Source organism: Lepus europaeus, chromosome 10 (assembly GCF_033115175.1).
Source record: "Lepus europaeus isolate LE1 chromosome 10, mLepTim1.pri, whole genome shotgun sequence".
Lineage (NCBI taxonomy): Eukaryota > Metazoa > Chordata > Mammalia > Lagomorpha > Leporidae > Lepus > Lepus europaeus.
In genome coordinates, this window is record NC_084836.1 from 51,810,489 (window position 1) to 51,830,789 (window position 20,301).

The window sequence follows — 20,301 nt, forward strand, 5'->3', positions numbered from 1 at the left end:
AAATATATACTTTGCATTACAGTCAGTGTTGCAGCTGTTAGCTGCTGGCTGCCTGCTCACTGCTCTCTTATAGTGTATTAAAAAAAAAAAAGGAATGATAAATTTGCCTCATTACAAGAAGTAAGAAAAACTGCAATAGAAAAGTCAACTGCCTTTGACCTTGAGCATCCACTTAGTGATCTACAGCTCCTTCCTATCCTTGCCCCCCTGGCGCTGCTCATACTCTGGATCTCAACTTCCCTCCAACCCCTCCATTGGAACCTTTGCCTGTAATTAATGGGAAAAAGAAAAAGAAAATCTAGACAAAGGGGCATGCTGAAACTGCTCTTTTTAGAATCAACCCCACTGGATGTTGAGAACAAAGGACTAATCATGCTCCCTCCCTGGACAAAAACAGAGTTAAAGGCCTTAGTTTCAGGATTCCATGATCTAAGACATGTTAAGATTTGCAAAATAATTTAAAATTACTCTCGGGCCTTGTGACCCTGAGTACAATGACCTAAACCAGTTACTCCAATTGTTGGCATCAGGGAATAAATCTGAAGAATGGAGGTTGGCAGAGTGGAAGAAAGCACTAGATAATTTTGATAAAATAGATGCTGGTACCTAGAATGCTTGTAGGGAGCTTGGAGGTAGATTGTGTACACTGTTGCCCAAAGGTTTTTCTAGAGTCACAGATTGGACTAAGACACAGCAGTGTAAGACAAGACCAAATGAAACTGCCCCTGATTTTTATATTTGCTTTGAAAAGTGCCCCATATGAGCACCAGTTCAAGTCCCAGCTGCTCCAATTCTGATCCAGCTTCCTGCTAATGTGACTGAGAAAGCAGAAGATGACCCAATTGCTTGGACCCCTGCACCTACCAGGGAGACCTTAAAGAAGCGCTTGGCTTTGGATCAGCCTAGTTCTGGCTGTTGCAGCCATTATGGGGAGTGAACCAGCGGATGGACAAGCTCTCTAGATCAGGGCTACACAGCAGTATTAAATTCTACCTTAGGGACCTGCACTGTGGAGCATCGGGTTAAAGCCCCAGTCTGCAGTGTCAGCCTCCCATATCGGTGCTTGTTTGAGACCTGGGTGCTCCATTTCTGATCCAGCTCTCTGCTGTGGCCTGGGAAAGCAACAGAAAATGGCCCAATGAACCAGAAGATGGAAGACCTTTCTCTTTGTCTCTCTGCCTCTGCCTCTTTGTAACTCTGCCTTTGAAATAAATAAATTTTTTTAAGGATCTCCCTCCCCTTGCTTGACAGCAAGCTTTCCAACATTGCATAACACATTAGCAGCTGACACTAGTCATTTGCCTACCTGTTGCACAATAATTTACTATCTCATAATAAAAAAAATCTACAGAGCTTTCAAGAGTCTCTGAAAACATTGGACAGGCCTGGTTGCCCCAACACTGTAACTAGTGCCTGTATAGATGAACTCATACTGACCCAAGAGTTACCTTATGGTTCATTAGCATGTTAAGTGACACACCTGCTATCATGTTTCAGCAATGAATGTGAAGGCTCGGCTTGTCAAGGTGCATGCTCCAAGGTCTTTCCCACCCCTACTCTGCACCTGTCACATTCTGTCACATTGCTGTGCCCAGTTACACCCCACTTACCCTAACTCCATAAATTCCTCAATCCCTTTCTGAATGGGGAGATTGGAGTGGATTTTGTCACGACTGGCCCCTTTCTCCCAGAGGGCTGTAATAACATTAACAATAATATTCTTATATACTTTCTCAGAAGGTGATTTGAGTGTTTTATAATAGAAATAGGGTGTGCAAGTAGGAGGACCTGTGATTCAGTACCACCACCCTTTGTAAACGTATAAGGCAACTTTCCATTGTGTGCATCACCTCCTGCCCTCTGGCTTGGAGGAACAAGCCAATACACAAACATGAAAATTTGGTAATTGCGTCTTTCCACAGTGAGCTCCTGGGAGATGAGGACATCAAAGACCACAGACTGAGCGCTAGGGATTTTGTGGGGATGGCATTTGGCATAGCAGTTAAGACACTGCTCTGAACACCTGCAACCCATTGTTCTGCTTCCTGTTACAGCTTCCTGCTAGTGCACACCCTGGGAGACAACGACGATGGCTCAAATACGTGGGTTCCTGCCACCCATGTGGGAGACCTGGATAGAGTTCTGGGCTCCTGGCTTCAGCCCGGCCCAGTCCCAGCTATTGTGGGCATCTGAGAGCTTGTTAGGAGGTTCTATCAGGGGAGCGCAGCTACTCGTATACCTTTGACGGAAGACTGGTCCTCCTTTAGCGGGGAAGGTTGTCCTCTTTGACCGAGCGCGCAGCTTCGGGAAGGACGCACGTGGAGCTGTGAGGGAGGAAGGGGACACCTGCCTAGCCAGCCAGATCAGTTGGATCAACCCTGGCGATCAATGGGGTGACAGATGTCACAGCCAGATCACCCTCACATCCAATGTGTGGGCATTTGAAAAGTGAACAAGTGGATAGAAGATCTGTCTCCCTGCCTTTAAAATACTATCATAATAATTAAATAATTTTTTTAAATCTCTTGAGATTTTGTGTTTTGGAAAAGACAATAGTTAGATGAGTCCCCACAGCCTAGATGGAAAGGATCTTATCAAGTACTTCTTTTTTTTCTTTTTAAATTAATTAATTTGAAAGGCAGAGAGTTACAGAGAGGCAGAGGCAGAGAGAGAGGTCTTCCTTCCACTCGTTCACACCCCAAATGGCTGCAACAGTGGGAGCTGGGCTGATCCGAAGCTAGGAGCTTTGCAGGGGCCCAAGGACTTGGGCCATCTTTCACTGCTTTCCCAGGCCATAACAGAGAGTTGCCTTGGAAGTGCAGCAGCCAAGACTCGAACTGGCACCCACATGGGATGCTGGCACTGCAGGCAGTGGCTTTACCTGCTATGTCATAGAGCCAGCCCCATGTATTTCTTAGTAACAAACTGAAAGGAGTCAGTTTTCGGACACACATTTCACACTTCAAGCATGCACCAGGCCTGACCCCTGAAGCAATGTAAACCTCTATATTTTTAAGATGGATTGATTGATTGATTTGAACACACAAATAGTGAGCAAGTGACAGAGTGTAGTCTTCTATCTGCTGGTTCACTCTCCAAATGGTTGTAACAGCTGTGTCTGGACCAGGCTGAAGCCAGCAGCCAGGAACTCTGTCCTGGTCTCCCATATGGATGGCAGGGGCCAAAGTACTTGAGCCATCTTCTGCTGCCTTCTGCAGACTAAGAACAAATCTTTGCAAATCATTTATCACCAAGGCCTTTTGTCTAGAATATGTAAAGAAGCCTCAAACTCAACTTAAAAAAGCGGGGCTGATACTGTGGCGTAGCAAGTAAGACCGCTGCCTGTAGTGCCGGCATCTTATATGGGCACCAGTTCTAGTCGCAGCTGCTCCACTTCCAATCCAGCTCTCTGCTATGGCCTGGGAAAGCAGTAGAAGATGGCTTAAGTTCTTGGGTACCTGTACCCATGTGGGAGACCTGGGAGAAGCTCCTGGCTTCAGATCAGTAGAGCTCTGGCCATTGTGGCCATCTGGGGAGTGAATCAGCAGATGGAAGACACCTCTCTCTCTCTCTTTCTCTCTCTCTCTCTCTCTCTCTTTCTTTCTCTCAACCTCTGCCTCTCTGTACCTCTGCCTTTCAAATAAATAAATCAATCTTTTTTTTTTTTAAAAGTAAACAACCCAACTAGAAAATTGGACATTGGTACAGAAAAGACATTCAAAGACATTTCACCAAAGAGAATATCTGGGTAGCAAACACACAAAAAGGTGACCAACATCATTAGCCATTAGAGAACTCACATTAAAACTCACTGAGAGGGCTGGTGCTGTGGTGTAGCAGGCTAAGCCTCTACCTGTAGTGCTGGCATCCTGTATGGGTGCCATTTCCTGTCCCAGCTGTTCCTCTTCCAATCCAGCTCTCTGCTATGGCCTGGGAAAGCAGTGGAAGATGGCCCAAGTGCTTGGGCCCCTGCTCCCATGTGGGAGACCCAGAAGAGGCTCCTGGTTCCTGGCTTTGGATCAATCCAGCTCCAGCTGTTGAGGCCATTTGGGGAGTGAAGCAGCAGATGGAAAAGTCCTTTCTTCTCTGTCTCTCCCTCTCTGTAACTCTGCCTCCTAAATAAAGAAATAAAAACTTTTAAAAAAGATTTTATTTATTTATTTAGAAGGCAGAGCTACACAGAGGCAGAGAGGGAGAGGGAGAGGGAGAGAGAGAGAGTGAGAGAGAGAGATGGTCCTCTATCCACTGGTTCACTCCTCAAATGGCCGCAATGGCTGAGGCCCATCTGAAGCCAGGACCCTGGGTCTTTTTCTGGGTCTCCCCCGCAGGTGCAGGGACCCAAGGACTTGGGCCATATTCTATTGCTTTCACAGGTCATAGCAGAGAGCTGGATCGGCAGTGGTCTCAAACCAGAGCCCATATGGGATGCTGGCACTGCAGGCAGCGAGCGGCTTTACCTGCTATACCACCGTGCTGGTCCCAATAAATAAAATCTTTTAAAATCTTCACTGATTAATCTATTGACTACTAACATTTTTAAACAATATTTTCAAATTAAGATATATACATTTTAAATACTTGATAGACTTCAGTATAATTTCAATATAACTTTTATGTTCATTGGGAAATCAATTTGCATCAGTTACTTTATTGTGATATGAACTCTACTGCAGTGGTCTGGAACTGGACCTGTACTGTCTCTGAGGTCTGCCTGTATAATAGACATTCTGCAATGTCCCATTTCAAAAAAAAAAAATTGTCAAAGACATTATGCAGCACAAATCATTCAGCAGGAGCAAGGTTGAGTTGGGCATAGGAAGTAACTACAAGTAATGAAGTAATAGTTGTAGTAATGTATCATTAGGGTTGGATAACAATACTTCAGAACAGCTGGGGTGGAGGGAACAGAGCTATGTAAGAGTAACATCTTAGTACATCACCGAATTAAGCTAGGATAGATCTGAAACTGATTCTGCTAAGAAATATGTGGTGAAACCTAGAGCAACTACTAAAAAAAGAAAAAAATAGTAACTCTTAAAGCCAGAGAAAAATAATAAAAGAAATTAAAGTGCTATATTAGGAAATATTCACGTAAGGTAAAAAAAAAGCAGTAAAGGACTGGTGGTACACAAAAGATATGAGACATATAGAAAACAAAAAGTAAAATGGCAGATGTCAATCCAATTGTATCAATAGTAACAGGAAATGTGAATGGCTAAGAGACAAATTAATACCAATTCTTCCAAAAAATAGAAGAGCATGAAGTAGTTCTCAACACATTTGATAAGGCCATTACTCTGATGCCAAAATCATAAGAGACATTATAAGAAAAGAAAGCTATAGACCAATATTTCTTACAAATATATATATAAATTTATATATAATATATATATAAATATATAAATATATATAAATATATAAATCCTCAATATTTCTTACAAATATATATATAAATTTATATATAATATATATAAATATATATATAAATATATAAATATATATAAATATATAAATCCTCAACAAAACATAAGGATATTGAAAGAAATGATATATAAAAAGAATTACAGGGGCTGGTGCTATGAGTCCAGGCTGCTCCACTTCCGATCCAGCTCTCTGCTATGGTCTAGGAAAGCACTAGAAGATGGCCCAAGTCCTTGGCCCCCCGCACCCATGTGGGAGACCTGGAAGAAGCTCTTGGCTCCTGGTTTCAGATCAGCCCAGCTCCGGCTGTTGTGACCATCTGGGGAGTGAACCTGCGGATGGGAGAGACCTCTCTCTCTCTCTCTCTCTCTCTCTCTCCCTCCCTCTCTTCCTCTCTCTCTCTCATTCTCTCCCTCTCTCCCTCCCTCCCCCTGCATCTCTGTAACTCTGCCTTTCAAATAAATAAGTAGATATAAAAAAAAATCACTGGAGTGGGTATTTGGTGCAGTAGTTAAGACACCACTGGGAACATCTGCATCCCATGTCTGAATGCCTGGTTCAAATCCTGGCTCTGTTCTCCCTTCCAGCTTTCTACAAATGCACATCCTGGAAGACCGCAGGTGATGGCTCAGGTACTTTGGTTCCTGTTACCCACATGGGGAACCTGAATTGAATTCCAGGCTCCTGAGAGTATGGAGCATCCAGTTTATGTTGAGGGCAGGGGATACTCCCTGGGTAATTGGAAAATGAAGGCTGGCCCATTATCTGAGTCCAAACCTCTCCTACAGGAAAGGTTATCACTGTGTCTGCTTTCTCTGAAGAGCAGGAGCAATGGAAAGCCTCCATCCACCTGCAGAAAGTAGCTAGGAAGACAGCAGATATTCTTGACCGGCGACATTTGTGTGAAATCTATTTGCCAGTCTTGTCTAGGAATTTGTCCTCTGACCTGGTGAGTGAGGAAGGATGGGGGTCAGAAGTGGCCGTGGGGAGAGGCCTTTGGACAGATGGGACAGGATTGAGTGATAGCAGAGAGGTCATGGGAGGGAGAGGAGTAATCAAGGAGACGAGGAAGTAAGACAGTAAGGGGTCTGTTTCCTACATGAAATCGGTAGTGGTGGGAGGAAAGAAGGTCAAAGGCCCCCTATTTAGGATGTAGTACCAGGCCATTTTTAAGACATCAGCTATCCTGTGTAATTGCTCCCTGTAAAGGCAAATTAGTATTTTCTTCTGATGAGTACTGGAGGCGCTCAAGGGAGAGAGCTAAGAGCAGAGACGTTGATGGAAAGTGGGTCTAGGGTGCCTGGTATTTGACTTCCCTGAATGATCTGTGATTACTCAGGGCAATGAAAGAGTTTTTTCCCTCTCATGTCCTCTGCAGCAGAGAATAGCTACTTGTTGTTGGAGCGTTGCTGCCTGGAGTAGTTTTAGAATGAGGGTGCCATTGATCATGGGGGAGTCCGGAGCTGTAACATACCCTCTTTCTCACCAGATGGGGGCATGTAGGGTATGACAGATGTATTCAGAGTGTGTGTATGTATTTACTTTGCCAGGCTAACAGCAATAAGCTCTGCCTGTTGAGGGCTGTGCCTGGTGATAAAGGACTTGACTCTAGGACAGAGTCAATAGTAACGATGGCGATGGCGTAGCCTGCCAAAGAGGAGCCCTTTGTCTTAGTCAAGCTCCCATCTGTTAACCAATGAGGATTAGGTTTAGGCAAAGGGGAGTCAGAGATGTTGGGAAAAGGGATTAAGAAGAGGTCAAGAATTTCATCACAGATGTGTCAGAGGTCTTGAGTCAGAAGATGAGTGGCCAGGTTAAGAGAACACCTCTGGAGTAACACCAGGGTTTTATAGATAGGGTGTCATGGAGGGGCTGTGACCAGGTACCTGAAATCATTAAAACAGTTTGATGGGACAGAAGGGTCTGAACAGAACGTGAGGAATGTACAGTGAGATTCTGAGGGAGAACTAATTTTGAGCTTTCTACTAATAGCTGTAAAGCTGCAGGAATAGTGTGGAGACAGTTTGGCCATCCCAGCATGGTTTTATCCAACTTCTTAGAGAAATGACCGGTTGTTTATTGGGGCCAGAAAACCAAGCAAGGAGTCCAAGTGCAAAACCCTTCTTTGGGTCTACATATGAATGAAAGGGTTTAGAGGGATTTGAGAGCAAGAGCTGGGGCTAAGATGAAAGATTTTAGTTGGTTGGAGGACATTCTGATAGAGTCTGGGGATTCAAGGAGGTGACAGGGGTCCCCATCGATTGCCTGATATAGGGTTCAGCAGTAAGGCCAGTACTGGGTATCCATACATGGAATAAATTGGTCAATACTAAGAAAGACAGTAAATCTGATTTAGATTCAGGGATAGGGACCTGGCCAATTAAAGACTTGTGGTCTTGTGTAAGCCCCCTGTGTGCTGGAGTAATGTGTAATCCTAGGTAGGTTGCCTCAGTCTTGAAAAGCTGACCCGTTTTGGGAAAAACTCAATTTTCCCAGGGCACTAGGATGTTGAGAAGCTGAAAAGTCTGTGAAACACATTGTAGCAAGAAAGGGCTACATAGGAGGAGACCATCTACATACTAGAAAAGGGTGCTAGGTTGTAAGGACAATAGATGGGCGTCATTTGATAAAGCTTGCCCAAAAATATGGGGGCTGTCCCTGAACCCCTAGGGGAAGACTCTCCAGGTTAGTTGTTGAGAAATTTTAGTAAAGGGAATGCAAGAAAATGCAAAAGGATCTTGGGAAGAAGGGTGGAGAGGTATAGAAAGTAAAGTGTCTTTAAGATTTGTAGCAGTGAAGTGAGTAGTATGTGGAGGAAAGAAGAAAGCAGGGTATATGGGTTAGGGACAACTGGAATGATGGGTAGCATAGCCTCATTTATGATATGTAAATCTTAAGCAGTGTGTTCCATCAGGTTCTTTAACAGGAAGAATTGGAGTGTTGTTAAGGAGAAGTAGTTGGCCTGAGTAGTCCAGCTGCTAGCAGAATAGTGATTATAGGTTGCAGCCCTTGCAAGGCCTGAGGATTGAGTGGTTATTAGGTCTTGTTAGGGAATGAGAAGGGGTCTTTAAGGTATATCTTTAGAGGGGTGTGGTAGAGGGCAACTGAGGGGTGTTGGGTGTCCCAGATGAGGGGTCTACCTGGCTGGAAAGGATATCCAGAAGTTGTAAAAGGTTTGGGGTTTCAGGAGATGAGCCTAGCACTAGTAGAGTAGGCAGGTGAGGGTCAGAGGGCTGCAAGGTATGGTAAAGTGCGGCTTATCCAGTAGGTCCCATCCAAGGAGTGGAATCAGACAGGTGGGTAGGATAAGGAAGCTGTGAATACAGCCAGTAGGTCCTATTGAGCAAACGAGAGGCTGGATCCTGAATAGATGTGAAATTTGGCCGTATACCCCCATAATAGAGAGAGAAGATGGGGTTAAAGGTCTTGCACATTCCCATAAAACCATACATTGCATCTGTGTCTAGAAGAAAGCTTGGGTTTGAGCCAAACCTTGGGGTCCGCACTGGTGACGGTGATGGCAGGGATCCTCAAACCCAGGCCTCGTCAGCCCTCAGAAGCCAGTCCAGGCAGGTCAGGAAGAGACAATCCCAGCTCAGGTTTGGGATTGGAAGGAGTGACCACAGCCCCAGAGAGGCGGGCTTCCAGTGTCCTTCTACCTTCACACCGGGCATTGTGATGGATGAAGTTATCTACGTCTCAGACAATCTGGGAGTCATACGTCCCATTTCGAGCCATTAAATATTTCTTTTTTTTTTTTCCACAGGCAAAGTTAGACAGTGAGAGAGAGAGAGAGAGAGAGAAAGGTCTTCCTTCCATTGGTTCACCCCCAGATGGCCGTTACGGCTGGCACGCTGCGCTGATCTGAAGCCAGGAGCCAGGTACTTCTTCCTGGACTCCTATGTGGGTGCAGGGTCCAAGCACTTGGGCCATCCTCCATTGCCTTCCCGGGCCACAGTAGAGAGCTGGATTGGAAGAAGAGCAACCGGGACAGAATCTGGTACCCCAACTGGGACTAGAACCCGGGGTGCCGGCACTGCAGGCGAAGGATTAGCCAAGTGAGCTGCAGCACCGGCCTTCAAGTCATTACATATTTCTAAAAAATATTTATTTATGGTACTGTGGCATAGGTTGGCCCATTGTCTGCAATGCAGGTATCTCAAATGGGCTCCAGTTGAGTCCTAGCTGCTCCACTTCCAGCTCTGTGCTAATGTGCATGGGAAAGCGGCAGAAGATGGCTCAGTTTCTGAGGTCCCTGCATCCATGTGTGATACCCAGCAGCTCCTGGCTCCTGGCTTCAATCTGGCCCAGCCCCTGCTGTTGTGGCTATTTGGGGGCGTGAACCAGCAAATCAATGACCTCTTTCTCTGTATCTTCCCCTCTTTATAATTTTTTTTTTTAAAGACTTATTTATTTACTTGAAAGTCAAGTTACACACACAGAGAGAAAGAGAGGCAGAGAGAGAAAGAGAGAGGGGTCTTTCATCTGCTGGTTCACTCCCCAGTTGGCCACAATGGCCAGAGCTATATCGATCTGAAGCCAGGAGCCAGGAGCTTCTTCCAAGTCTCCCACATGGGTACAGGGGCTCAAGGATTTGGGCCATCTACTGCTTTCCCAGGCCATAGCAGAGAGCTGGATGGGAAGTGGAGCAGTCAGGACTCGAATGGGCACCCATATGGGATGCTGGCACTGCAGGGTGGTGGTCTTACCTGCTATGCCACAGCACTGAGCCCCTCCTCTGTAATTCTTTCAAATAAATAAATAAGTAGATCTTAAAAAAAAATTTATTTTTAAAGTCGGAGTTACAGAGGAAGAAACAGAGAGGTATCTCCTACCTGTTGGCTCATTACCCAGAAGGTCACAATGGCTAGGGCTGGGCCAGGCTAAAGCCAGGAAACAGGAGCTTTAACTGGGTCTCCCATGTAGGTATAAGGGTCCACACACTTGAGCCATCTGCTGCTGCTTGTCCCAGGCCATTAGCAGGGAGCTGGATGGGAAGTGGAGCAGCTGAGAAATGAGCCAGTGTCCATATGGGGTGCTGGCTTCACAGGTGGTAGCTTTACCCGCTATGCAACAATGCCAGCCCCAAGCCATTGACCTTTATTATCTAGTTTATATTGCGGCCAAATTGAATTACTGAAAGAGATGATTTTTTTTAAAAAATTTCTTTTTGTTGTTGTTGGATATAGGGCCTTAAGATTATGGAGGCGGCCGGCGCTGTGGTACAGCAGGGTAAAGCCCCAGCCTGCAGCACTGGCATCCCAGGTGGGTGCCGGTTCTAATCCCTGCATGCCACAGTGGAGTACCTGGGTTTGAGACCCAGCCCCACTCCCAGTTCTAGCTTCCTGCTATGCACATCCTAGGATCATGGTTCAAGTGGTTGGGTCCCTGCCACCCACAGTGCAGATCTGGACTAAGTTTCTACTTCTTGACTTTGGCCTGTTCCAACCCCAGTGGTTGTAGGCACCTGAGGAGTGAACTGGTGGATGGGAGACCTCTGTGTGTTCATCTATCTCTGCCTCTTTTTTTTCCTTTTTATTTATTTATTTATTTGACAGAGAGTTAGACAATGAGAGAGAGACAGATAGAAAGGTCTTCCTTCCATTGATTTAGCCCAAAATGGCTGCTATGGCCAGAGCTACGCCAATCCGAAGTCAAGAGCCAGGTGCTTCCTCCTGGTCTCCCATGTGGGTGCAGAGGCCCAAGCACTTGGGCCATCCTCCACTGCCCTCCCAGGCCACAGCAGAGAGCTGGACTGGAAGAGGAGCAACCGGGACTAGAACCCGGTGCCCATATGGGATGCTGGCACCACAGGCGGAGAATTAACCAAGTGAGCCATGGCCCCAGCTCCCTGTCCCTTTCCTTAAATAAAATAAGTAAATAAATATTTTTTTAAGAAAGAAAGACAAAGGTATGCACTGCAAAGCCTTTAATGATAATATACTTTTTTTACAACATGCATAATTTCACACCTGTGGTTAATCAGCAATCATTTCAATACCTGTGAGCTCACCTGACTCAGATTTAGTTATAATGCACAAATCTAAATAAAGTTAAGAAACAGCAACTGCTCATCTAACCCCTCCACAATAGCAAGATGCATCTAAATGTTCTTTAAGGGGCTAAAACAGATCGATATTTAACTGGACATTCTTTTTGTAAAGATGTATAAATGAAATCTTTCCCAGAAAATATTCAAAGCAAAGGTCACATACACCTTATGAAAACAAAATTCTTAACCCAGGCAGTACGACTGCTCCCTTAACAACTGTGTATCACCCACTGAAGAGGGGTCAGTGTTCCTGTGTTGGAGGTGCCTGACAGGAGGCATCGGGGCCCACACAGCTGGCATTCTGCCCTAGACACATGTGTTACGAGACTGTCCTCTTTAATATTTTAATCCAAAACTGAGGAAGATTTGTATTATTCAAGAGTAAGTCTGGGTTATTTCTCTGATTAAGAACTGAGTGCACTGGCGATGTATTTGGTAGCTAAGAAGAAAGGCCATATTTTGCTCCTGCTTCTGGGACAATGTTAGTTTGTTTGAAAAGGCAACACTGGCTACTGAAAAAGAGACAAGATGAGCGGAAGAAGAAAATTCTGCAGTTACACTCCACAGCCCCGAATATACGGAGTGAGATCTCGGTTTTGACAATGATTTCTCCACGCCACCCTGTAGAGAAAGGCAAAACAAGTGAAGGGGTTAAAATATGTCTTCATGGAAAAATACAAGTACAGACTTCAAACATTTTGGGAGACCAAAACACCTCATGAACGAAAACAACCTAGAAAAGGAGAGGGATGGCCAAGTGCAGCTGCTGCACCGTGCGAGCTTCCCCAACACGGGAAGAAGATTAGCATTGCCTTCTATGTGCTTTCGTGTTCATCTTTTTTTTTTTTTTTTTTTATTTGACAGGTAGAGTTAGACAGTGAGAGAGAGAGACAGAAAGGTCTTCCTTCCATTGGTTCACTCCCCAAATGGCCGCTACGGATGGCACTGCGCCGATCCGAAGCCAGGAGCCAGGTGCTTCCTCCTGGTCTCCCACGCGCGTGTTGGCGCCCAAGCACTTGGACCATCCTCCACTGCCTTCCCGAGCCATAGCAGAGAGCCAGACTGGAAGAGGAGCAGCTGGGACTAGAACCTGGTGCCTATATGGGATGCCGGCACCGCAGGTTAAAGATTAGCCAAGTGAGCCATAGTGCTGGCCCCTCGTGTTCATCTTGAAGACAGAATTCTGACTCCTATCCAGTCACTTTCCCTGTTCTGCAAAGATGGGGGTCTTCTCCACATACTTCCAGGATTTGGAATGCAAACGGACACTTTTCTTTTGCCCTTGGATGCAGCTATCCTACCTACTTCTCCAGGAAGAAAGAAACAGCTGAAGCGGATCTTCTCCTCAAGTTTGCTTCACTATAAAGAAATGACTTTGCAAACGGAACACTTGTTAATTTGACAGGTGTTCAGGCAGTAGTAGTTGTGAATTGTTTCCTTCTTGTTCCAAACAAGACAACAACATACATAGCAAGGATGGATGACCTCACAGCTTTTAAAAATGTCTTCCGGTTTCAGCCACTATCAACAGCACAGCTGAGACCACGGCACTACATTTCAAATACATGTTCTAATTTGAAATGAGGAGAGATGCTAAAAAGTGACACTTATTGATGTCTTCAATCTTAACTCATCCTGTGACACAGATTTACTGAATAAGAATTAAGGTCCAGGCCAGCGCCGTGGCTCACTAGGCTAATCCTCAGCCTGCAGCGCCAGTGCCCCGGGTTCTAGTCCTGGTTGGGGTGCCAGGTTCTGTCCCGGTTGCACCTCTTCCAGTACAGCCCTCTGCTGTGGCCCAGGAAGGCAGTGAAGGATGGCCCAAGTGCTTGGGCCCTGCACCCGCATGGGAAGCACCTGGCTCCTGGCTTCGGATCGGCCCAGTGCTGGCTGTAGTGGCCATTTCGGGGGTGAACCAACAGAAGGAAGATCTTTCCCTCTGTCTCTCTCTCTCTCTCACTGTCTAACACTGCCTGACCAAAAAAAAAAAAAAAAAAAAAAAAAAAAAAGAAAAGAACGGAGGTCCAATTTTGCAATTAAACATTTGATGTGATAAAGTAGCATAAAGACAAGAAATCATGGTTAATTTTATATTGTATAAATGTTCAGTCTTGTCAAATATGGTTAACTATCTGGGTCTATCCACATTTTTGGTTGAAAAGAGGAATTTTTCTTAAGCTGTTGCTGACTTTTTTCTCAGAAGTCATTGGTTGGCTGGTATTTTGTGTTTTTCATTTCTCTAAGGAGGGACCAGATTGTGCCACAGCTAGCCCAATGAATGCATGCTTGGGTCTAGTCAAAAGGACATGGAAAGAAAACAAGAGAGTTCTGTGTCTGGGGTGGAGGCCTATTCACCTCCCTAGGATGGGAGGCTGCTGTGTTACAAAGTGCACCATCCTTTTTGTGGCATCTTCTATGGCACAGTGCAAATTTTCTAGGTTGCTAAACAAGATGAAAAGTGGCCTAAGCGGGGGGCAGGCTTCTGTGCAGCCATGATGTTGCTCATCCAGATGTCTGCATCCACCATGGTGCTGGTGTGAGAATCCGGGTCTTCCCTTCTGATGCCAGCTGCCTGCTAATGCGCACCCTAGGAGGCGGAAGCTGATGGCTCAAGTACTTGCATCTCTGCCCCCCATGTGGAAAACTAAGACTGTGTTCTGGCCTCCTTGCTTTGGCCTGGCCCAGCCCTGGCTGTTGTGGCCATGTCAGACTGAATCAGGGCATAGAAGATCTTTTCTGTCTCTGTCTCTTTGACCCTTAAATATAGTAACTCAATAAAGGTTTGTAAAAAGTGGGATGAATGGTTTTACAGTTCAGAAGATGTGATGGATCTGGTAAGATAACCTGCCTTCGACTTTGGATGTAGAATGGGCGTTGGGTGGGGGATGGGAAAGTTTCCAAATAACACCTTCTCTGAAGAAAAGGAAGCCAAAATGTTTTATGCAGTTCCATCTGACATTATGACATTTTACACTATAGAGTTCCACTTCTTATAAAAGAAAAGTAGACAAATAACTAAAGTGAAGACCACAGACAGACTGAGGCATTGCTACTTGCTAAAGGGAAATACACACACAAAGCACTTCAGCCTCCCTTCTGCCCTCAGGAAAGCACAGGATGCCAAGTGCAAACATTGAGTGAGGTGCTCTGCACAACAGCAGGTGCAAAGCACGTTCCACATTCACTTATTCTAAACCTAATCTCAAGACACGGCAAGGAACTGGCAGAGTGTGGGCAGTCTTAGAAACCCTAGAAATCCCCCAAAATGAGGAATGAAGGAATGAGATTCTGAGTCCATTGAAGTACATTATTTCTTCAAAGATTTAGGCAATACGCTGTAGCACAGACTCAAAACGACCATATTCAGTTCTCAACAGCATATGTTGGGCTTAGAAAGTCTTCTCTCATGTATATATGAAACACATACCATGCTCTGATGCCTTGTGGATCGCTGACGACCCTCTTTGCACAAGCTACGGCTTGAGTGATGTCATCTTGCAACAAAGCTGAAAAAGAGGTGGTGAGAAATGAAAATAACTTGCACAGCGATTTCATTTTACATTTAGGGTTAGCCAGTTTTATTCTGTTGGGCTGAGGAAAGAATATTAAGAAATTATTTTTCAAGAGTCCATTAGGCAGTAATGGTGGGGAAAAACCCTCTTCACCCTTTTCCGTCTGGCAGCAAGTAAAGCATTTTGTCTCATTTACAATACAAGCTCTGGAATTAGCATGATATGGAAGGTCCACTGCATACTAGACACTAGGAAAAAGCATGCCTAGTAATTTTTTACTCAGCAATTCTACTATTGCAACTTCATCATAAAGAACTAATGAGACATCTATCCAAAGGTGTTTGCATGAAGATGTTCACAGCAATTATTAAGTGAAAAACTAGAAACAACCTAAGTGCTTAATAGGAAGAAGTAGATAAACACATTACAAAATATTCATAGAGTGGAATTCTACTCATCCTTTAAAATGATAATAGATATTTGTGTTTGTTGATATGGACATAATTGTGTCAGAAGTAAACTGTATAGCAGTCTATATAATACGATTTAATTTTTGTAAAAACTTGCATTTTATTTTAAGGTTTATTTATTTATTTGAAAGGCAGAGTTACAGAGAGGGAGAGACAGAGATCTCTTCCATCCACTGGTTCACTCCCCAAATGGCTGCAACAGCTAGAAATGGGCCAATCCAAAGCCAGGAGCTAGAGGCTAATTCCAGGTCTCCCACTTGGGTGCAAGGGCCAAAGCATTAGGGCCATTTTCTGCTTTTTCCCAGGCACATTACCAGGGAGCTGGTTAGGAAGTGGAACAGCTGGGATTTGAACCAGCATCCATATGGGATGACAGCACTGCAGGCGGCAGCTTTACCTGCTACACCCCAGTGCCCGTCCCTGTAATTTTACTTGCATGTACATGATTGATGTACAATCTGGAAGAATATATAGCCAAAATGACAATGGTCAGACATCTCTGGTAGTAAGGTTATGTTACGGTTGCTATTTTTTCTCAATTTGTATTTTCTAATTTTTATTTAATGACTACACGCTATTAAACAATGCAAAATACATTTGAAAGTAAATTAACTAGGTTTTAAAAAGAATATGCTAAAATTAATCTTCTCGATGTGGGTGTTGTGTGGTCCCGCAGGTCAAACTGCTGCTTGAGACACCAACATCCCCTTTTAGAGAACTTGTTTAGGTCCTGGCTGCTTCATTCTGACCCAGTTCCCTGTCAATGTGCCTGGGAAATATCTGGGTTCCTACCACCCATTTGGGAGACCAAATGGAGTTCCTGGCTCCTGGCTTTGGCCTGGCGGCCAAGTGCTGGCTGTTGTATAATGATTATGTATGAACTGTCGTTTTTAGAGATACAAACTAGAGAATTTAGAAATGAAAGACATAATGTTTTTAATTCATTTTAAAATCCTTCAACAAAAACTACATAGAGAAGAAGCAACTATTGCAAAATGTTAAGAATTTAAGTCAGATATCTGAGGGCAGTCATTAGGCAAAGCAAGAAAGATACTGCTTGGAAGCCTGCATCCCATACTGGATTGCCTGGGTTCAGAGTCCTCAGTCTACTCCCAATCCTAGCTCCCTGCTATCCGGAGATGGAGCAGGTGATGGCTCCAGTAGCTGGGTCCCTGCCATACACATGGCAGGCTGAGAATGAGTTCTGGGCTCCTAGCTTCTGCCTGGCCCACACCCAGCTGTTGTGGGTATTTGGGGAATGAGAAGTAGATAGGAGATATGTGCGTCTGTCCTTCTATATTTAAAATGAAGTACAAAGTTGGACTTATGGGGGCCGGCATGTGGTGCAGTGGGTTATGCTGCTCGCCTATGATGCTGGGATCCCATATGGTTGCTACTCAATTTGTGGCTGTTCTACTTCTGATTCAGCTCCCTGCTAATGCACCTGGGAAAGCAGCAGAAGATGGCTCATGTGCTTGAGCCCCTATACCCACCCGGATGAAGCTCCTGGCTCCTGGCTCCGGCATGCCCAGCCCCAGCTGTTGCAGTCATTTAGGGAGTGAATCAGCAGATGCATCACTCTCTGTCTCTCCCTCTCTGCATAACTCTATCTTTCAAATAAAGATAATAAATAAATAAAAAGCTGCATTTATGGCTGTTTGTTATACTACCACCTCCAATTTTCTGTGTATTCAGAACATTTCATAGTAATACATACACAATCAATATAGGAACCAAGACCAAATCACTCCTCTCCTCCCCTGAGTCAGCAGGAGGAAAGCATCAGTGAGGCCATTTACAATCAGTTAACAGATCATTCCAGAAACTTGCGCATATGAAAGAGCACCAACCTTTCATACTACCAGCTCTTTACTTTCTTACTTGGGGAATTAGGAGGAGGATAACAAAACTTTCTGGAAGCTGTGATGGGAGCTTTCCTAGGTCCCTCACGAATTTGTCTTGAATCTCTACTCTTACAAGACACCCAGAGGGGTCCTGTGCTATCACTCAAGTATTATCCAGTCTTACCACTGCAGGGTATACGGCAGGCGTTAACTGCTCGTGGGGTTTTGCCGTCGTTACACCAGTAGCGGCTATTGATCTGAAATATTCCATAATCGGTGCTTCTGTCTCCAGGGTTGTAGTTTGTAGCTCGTGTGTTATAACTGCTCTCCCATTTGGCCAAACACATCCCTGAAAAAGTAATTTTTGTAATGAACAGCAACATAAAATGACTTACAGTGTAAACTAAAATCAATCCATGTGTCTAACTCTGCTTTACCAATGACTTGATGTGTTTAACTTATAACTGAACACTTAAATGAAGAAAGGCCCTTAAGACAACCATTTTTGTGATACAAACCAACTTCTGCTACTACTGCAGCAAGAGAAGGTGCTTTAAAAATATTAATGTAGGGCCGGCGCCGCGGCTCAATAGGCTAATCCTCCACCTTGCGGCGCCGGCACACTGGGTTCTAGTCCCAGTCGGGGCGCCGGATTCTGTCCCGGTTGCCCCTCTTCCAGGCCAGCTCTCTGCTGTGGCCAGGAGTGCAGTGGAGGATGGCCCAGGTGCTTGGGCCCTGCACCCCATGGGAGACCAGGAGAAGCACCTGGCTCCTGCCATCGGATCTGTGCAGTGCGCCGGCTGCGGCGCACCGGCCGCGGTGGCCATTGGAAGGTGAACCAACAGCAAAAAAGGAAGACCTTTCTCTCTGTCTCTGTCTCTCTCTCTCTCACTGTCCACTCTGCCTGTCTAAAGAAGATAAAAATTAAAAAAATAAATAAAAATTAAAGTAACAGTTTATTCTTTGCTTTTACCCTTTCCCTGCTCCCATGGCTCAGGCAACGTGCAGTCTTGCATACAAAAATCAACAGAGTTGATAGGCTCCGGTCTATCTGAGTCTGACAGTAAACTGGATATTCCTTTCTTTGATGTGGGCCTGTGAGGCGCTGTAAAATCTCCATTAAGATGCTAACTGTGCTAATATGAGCAATTTGAGTCTTCATGATTCCTGGTCTCTCTTCACAGGCCAGGGGAGAGATATTGGGGCCCAACAGAATATCCATCAGAGGCATTGTGTAATGGGGTGGGTATGGTCTCAGAAAATTGGAAAGAGTGGAGACTTACAGTTCGCCAAGCTGATTCCCTTGAAGCCACCCAATCCAAGTCTTTTCAGAGTTCTGGCCAACTCACACCTTTCATAGATCTTGCCCTGGACAGTGGTGGAAAGGAGGAGAAGCCCCAGGATCAGGAGCGCCTTCATGTTGACTCGGAAGCTGGACCTCTATGATGACAGGAGAGAGGCAGCCCCAGTATTTAACCTCTTTCAACTTCCTTCTTCCCTAGGTGGTTTGAGGGCTCCACCCTTTGTGTGGAAAGCATGCTTGTCTTTTTGATTCACTGACTTGAAAGGTGTTTTTTTGTTTTGTTTTGTTTTTTTGTTTTTGTTTTTAATGTTTGAAGAGAAATTGTCTGATGTCCTAAGCATTAATCTCAGTAAAATGATGAAAAGACATTGCTTGAAGATTTGTTCAGGAAGAATTGGGAAGTAGCAGTTTTCCAAAATAGAAGTTTTCTTCTATTTTATTATGAGTTCGAGCAAATGTGAAGAAAAAAAAAGACTTTTATATAACTTAAAATGAGCTGTGCTTTTTATTTATTTATTTATTGACAGGCTTAGTTAGACAGTGAGAGAGACAGAGAGAAAGGTCTTCCTTCCATTGGTTCACGCCCAAAATGGCTGCTAGGGCCGGTGTACAGTGCTGATCTGAAGCCAGGAATCAGGTGCTTCCTCCTGGTCTCCCATGCAGGTCCAGGGGCCCAAGCACTTTAGCCATCCTCCACTGCCTTCCTGGGCCACAGCAGAGAGCTGTGGAAGAAGAGCAACCAGGACAGGTTCCGGCGCCCCGACCAGGACTAGAACTCCAGGGTGCCGGCGCTGCAGGCAGAGGATTAGCCTAGAGTGCTGTGGCGCCGGCTGAGCTATGATTTTTTGACAAATATTTTCATTTCCATTAAATGGTGTGTGTAAATTCCCTATTTTGTGTTCATCTTCACTTAGAATTATTTTGTATATACTTTTCTAGAGAATGGACATGGCATTTGTACCTGTTGTCTTCATGGGTACATAGCCTGTTACCAAGAACTCAGTCCCTGTCCCCAGTGCCAATCAAAATAATGAGGATGAGGTTTGGGATGAAGGGAAGGGAACACTTAATCTGCTGACAGATGAAAGCATGGCAGACCTCAGGGTCTCAAGAACCACCACCCTGCTAGACAAGGTGTTTGGGGCTTTTAAAGAACTACAGGGGAGTCAGAAATAAGAGGGACACAGGAAAGGGACAGCTGCATGTTGGCCCGCTGGCCAGGCACCAAGGCCTGCACACTCCTTTTCTGTTTAATGCTCTGGTTGTCTGTAGAAGAAACTGAGGTAAGGAGAAAAAGCAATGTGTGCTTCAGAGAGCGGTGAGTGGGAAGCCAGGAGTCCAGCCCGATGCGTCACCCAGATGCTCTGCTGGTAGGGACGTCAATTGGCCTTCAGTCAGCCTGGGGGCTACATGCAGGTAGTTATTTTCTGCCCCGACCTGGGATTCCCCGGCACAGGCCCGGGATTTCACCTAATGGAATCCCTGGAGAAAATACTGGCCACCCACATGTTACCCATTGGAGAAACAAATAACCTCATGAGCCTAGAGACCAGAATCTTGTAGGGCCAGCTGTACCACTCCCTCAATTCAGTGAGTTAAGCCAAGAAAGCGTTTCTAGGAGACTGGGGCCGGATGGTATCTAGCCTCCGCACTCAAAGCTTTTTTTTTTTTTTTTTTTTTTTGTGGGGGCAGGGGGAGC

The 20,301-nt window shown here is 45.1% G+C and overlaps 1 protein-coding gene across 1 annotated transcript; it reads right to left on the minus strand.

The window, feature by feature from the left end:
• Positions 1-11,348: 11,348 nt before the first annotated feature.
• On the minus strand, positions 11,349-18,728 carry LOC133768578 (lysozyme C). Its single transcript, XM_062203254.1, has 4 exons — positions 18,583-18,728; positions 17,484-17,648; positions 14,901-14,979; positions 11,349-12,094 (listed from the first exon to the last, which is right to left on the minus strand). The coding sequence occupies exons 1-4, from the start codon at positions 18,716-18,718 to the stop codon at positions 12,028-12,030; spliced, it is 447 nt and encodes a 148-aa protein (XP_062059238.1). The 5' UTR covers positions 18,719-18,728; the 3' UTR covers positions 11,349-12,027.
• Positions 18,729-20,301: the final 1,573 nt, after the last annotated feature.

Excerpts from the sequence above, each read along its gene's own strand:
- LOC133768578 (XM_062203254.1), bottom strand. The coding sequence starts at position 18,718 with ATGAAGGCGCTCCTGATCCTGGGGCTTCTCCTCCTTTCCACCACTGTC. Across the intron at positions 14,980-17,483 it reads CTGCCGTATACCCTGCAGTG|CTTTGTTGCAAGATGACATC; the intron begins GTAAGACTGGAT and ends CCTCTTTTTCAG. Across the intron at positions 12,095-14,900 it reads CCACAAGGCATCAGAGCATG|GGTGGCGTGGAGAAATCATT; the intron begins GTATGTGTTTCA and ends CTTTCTCTACAG.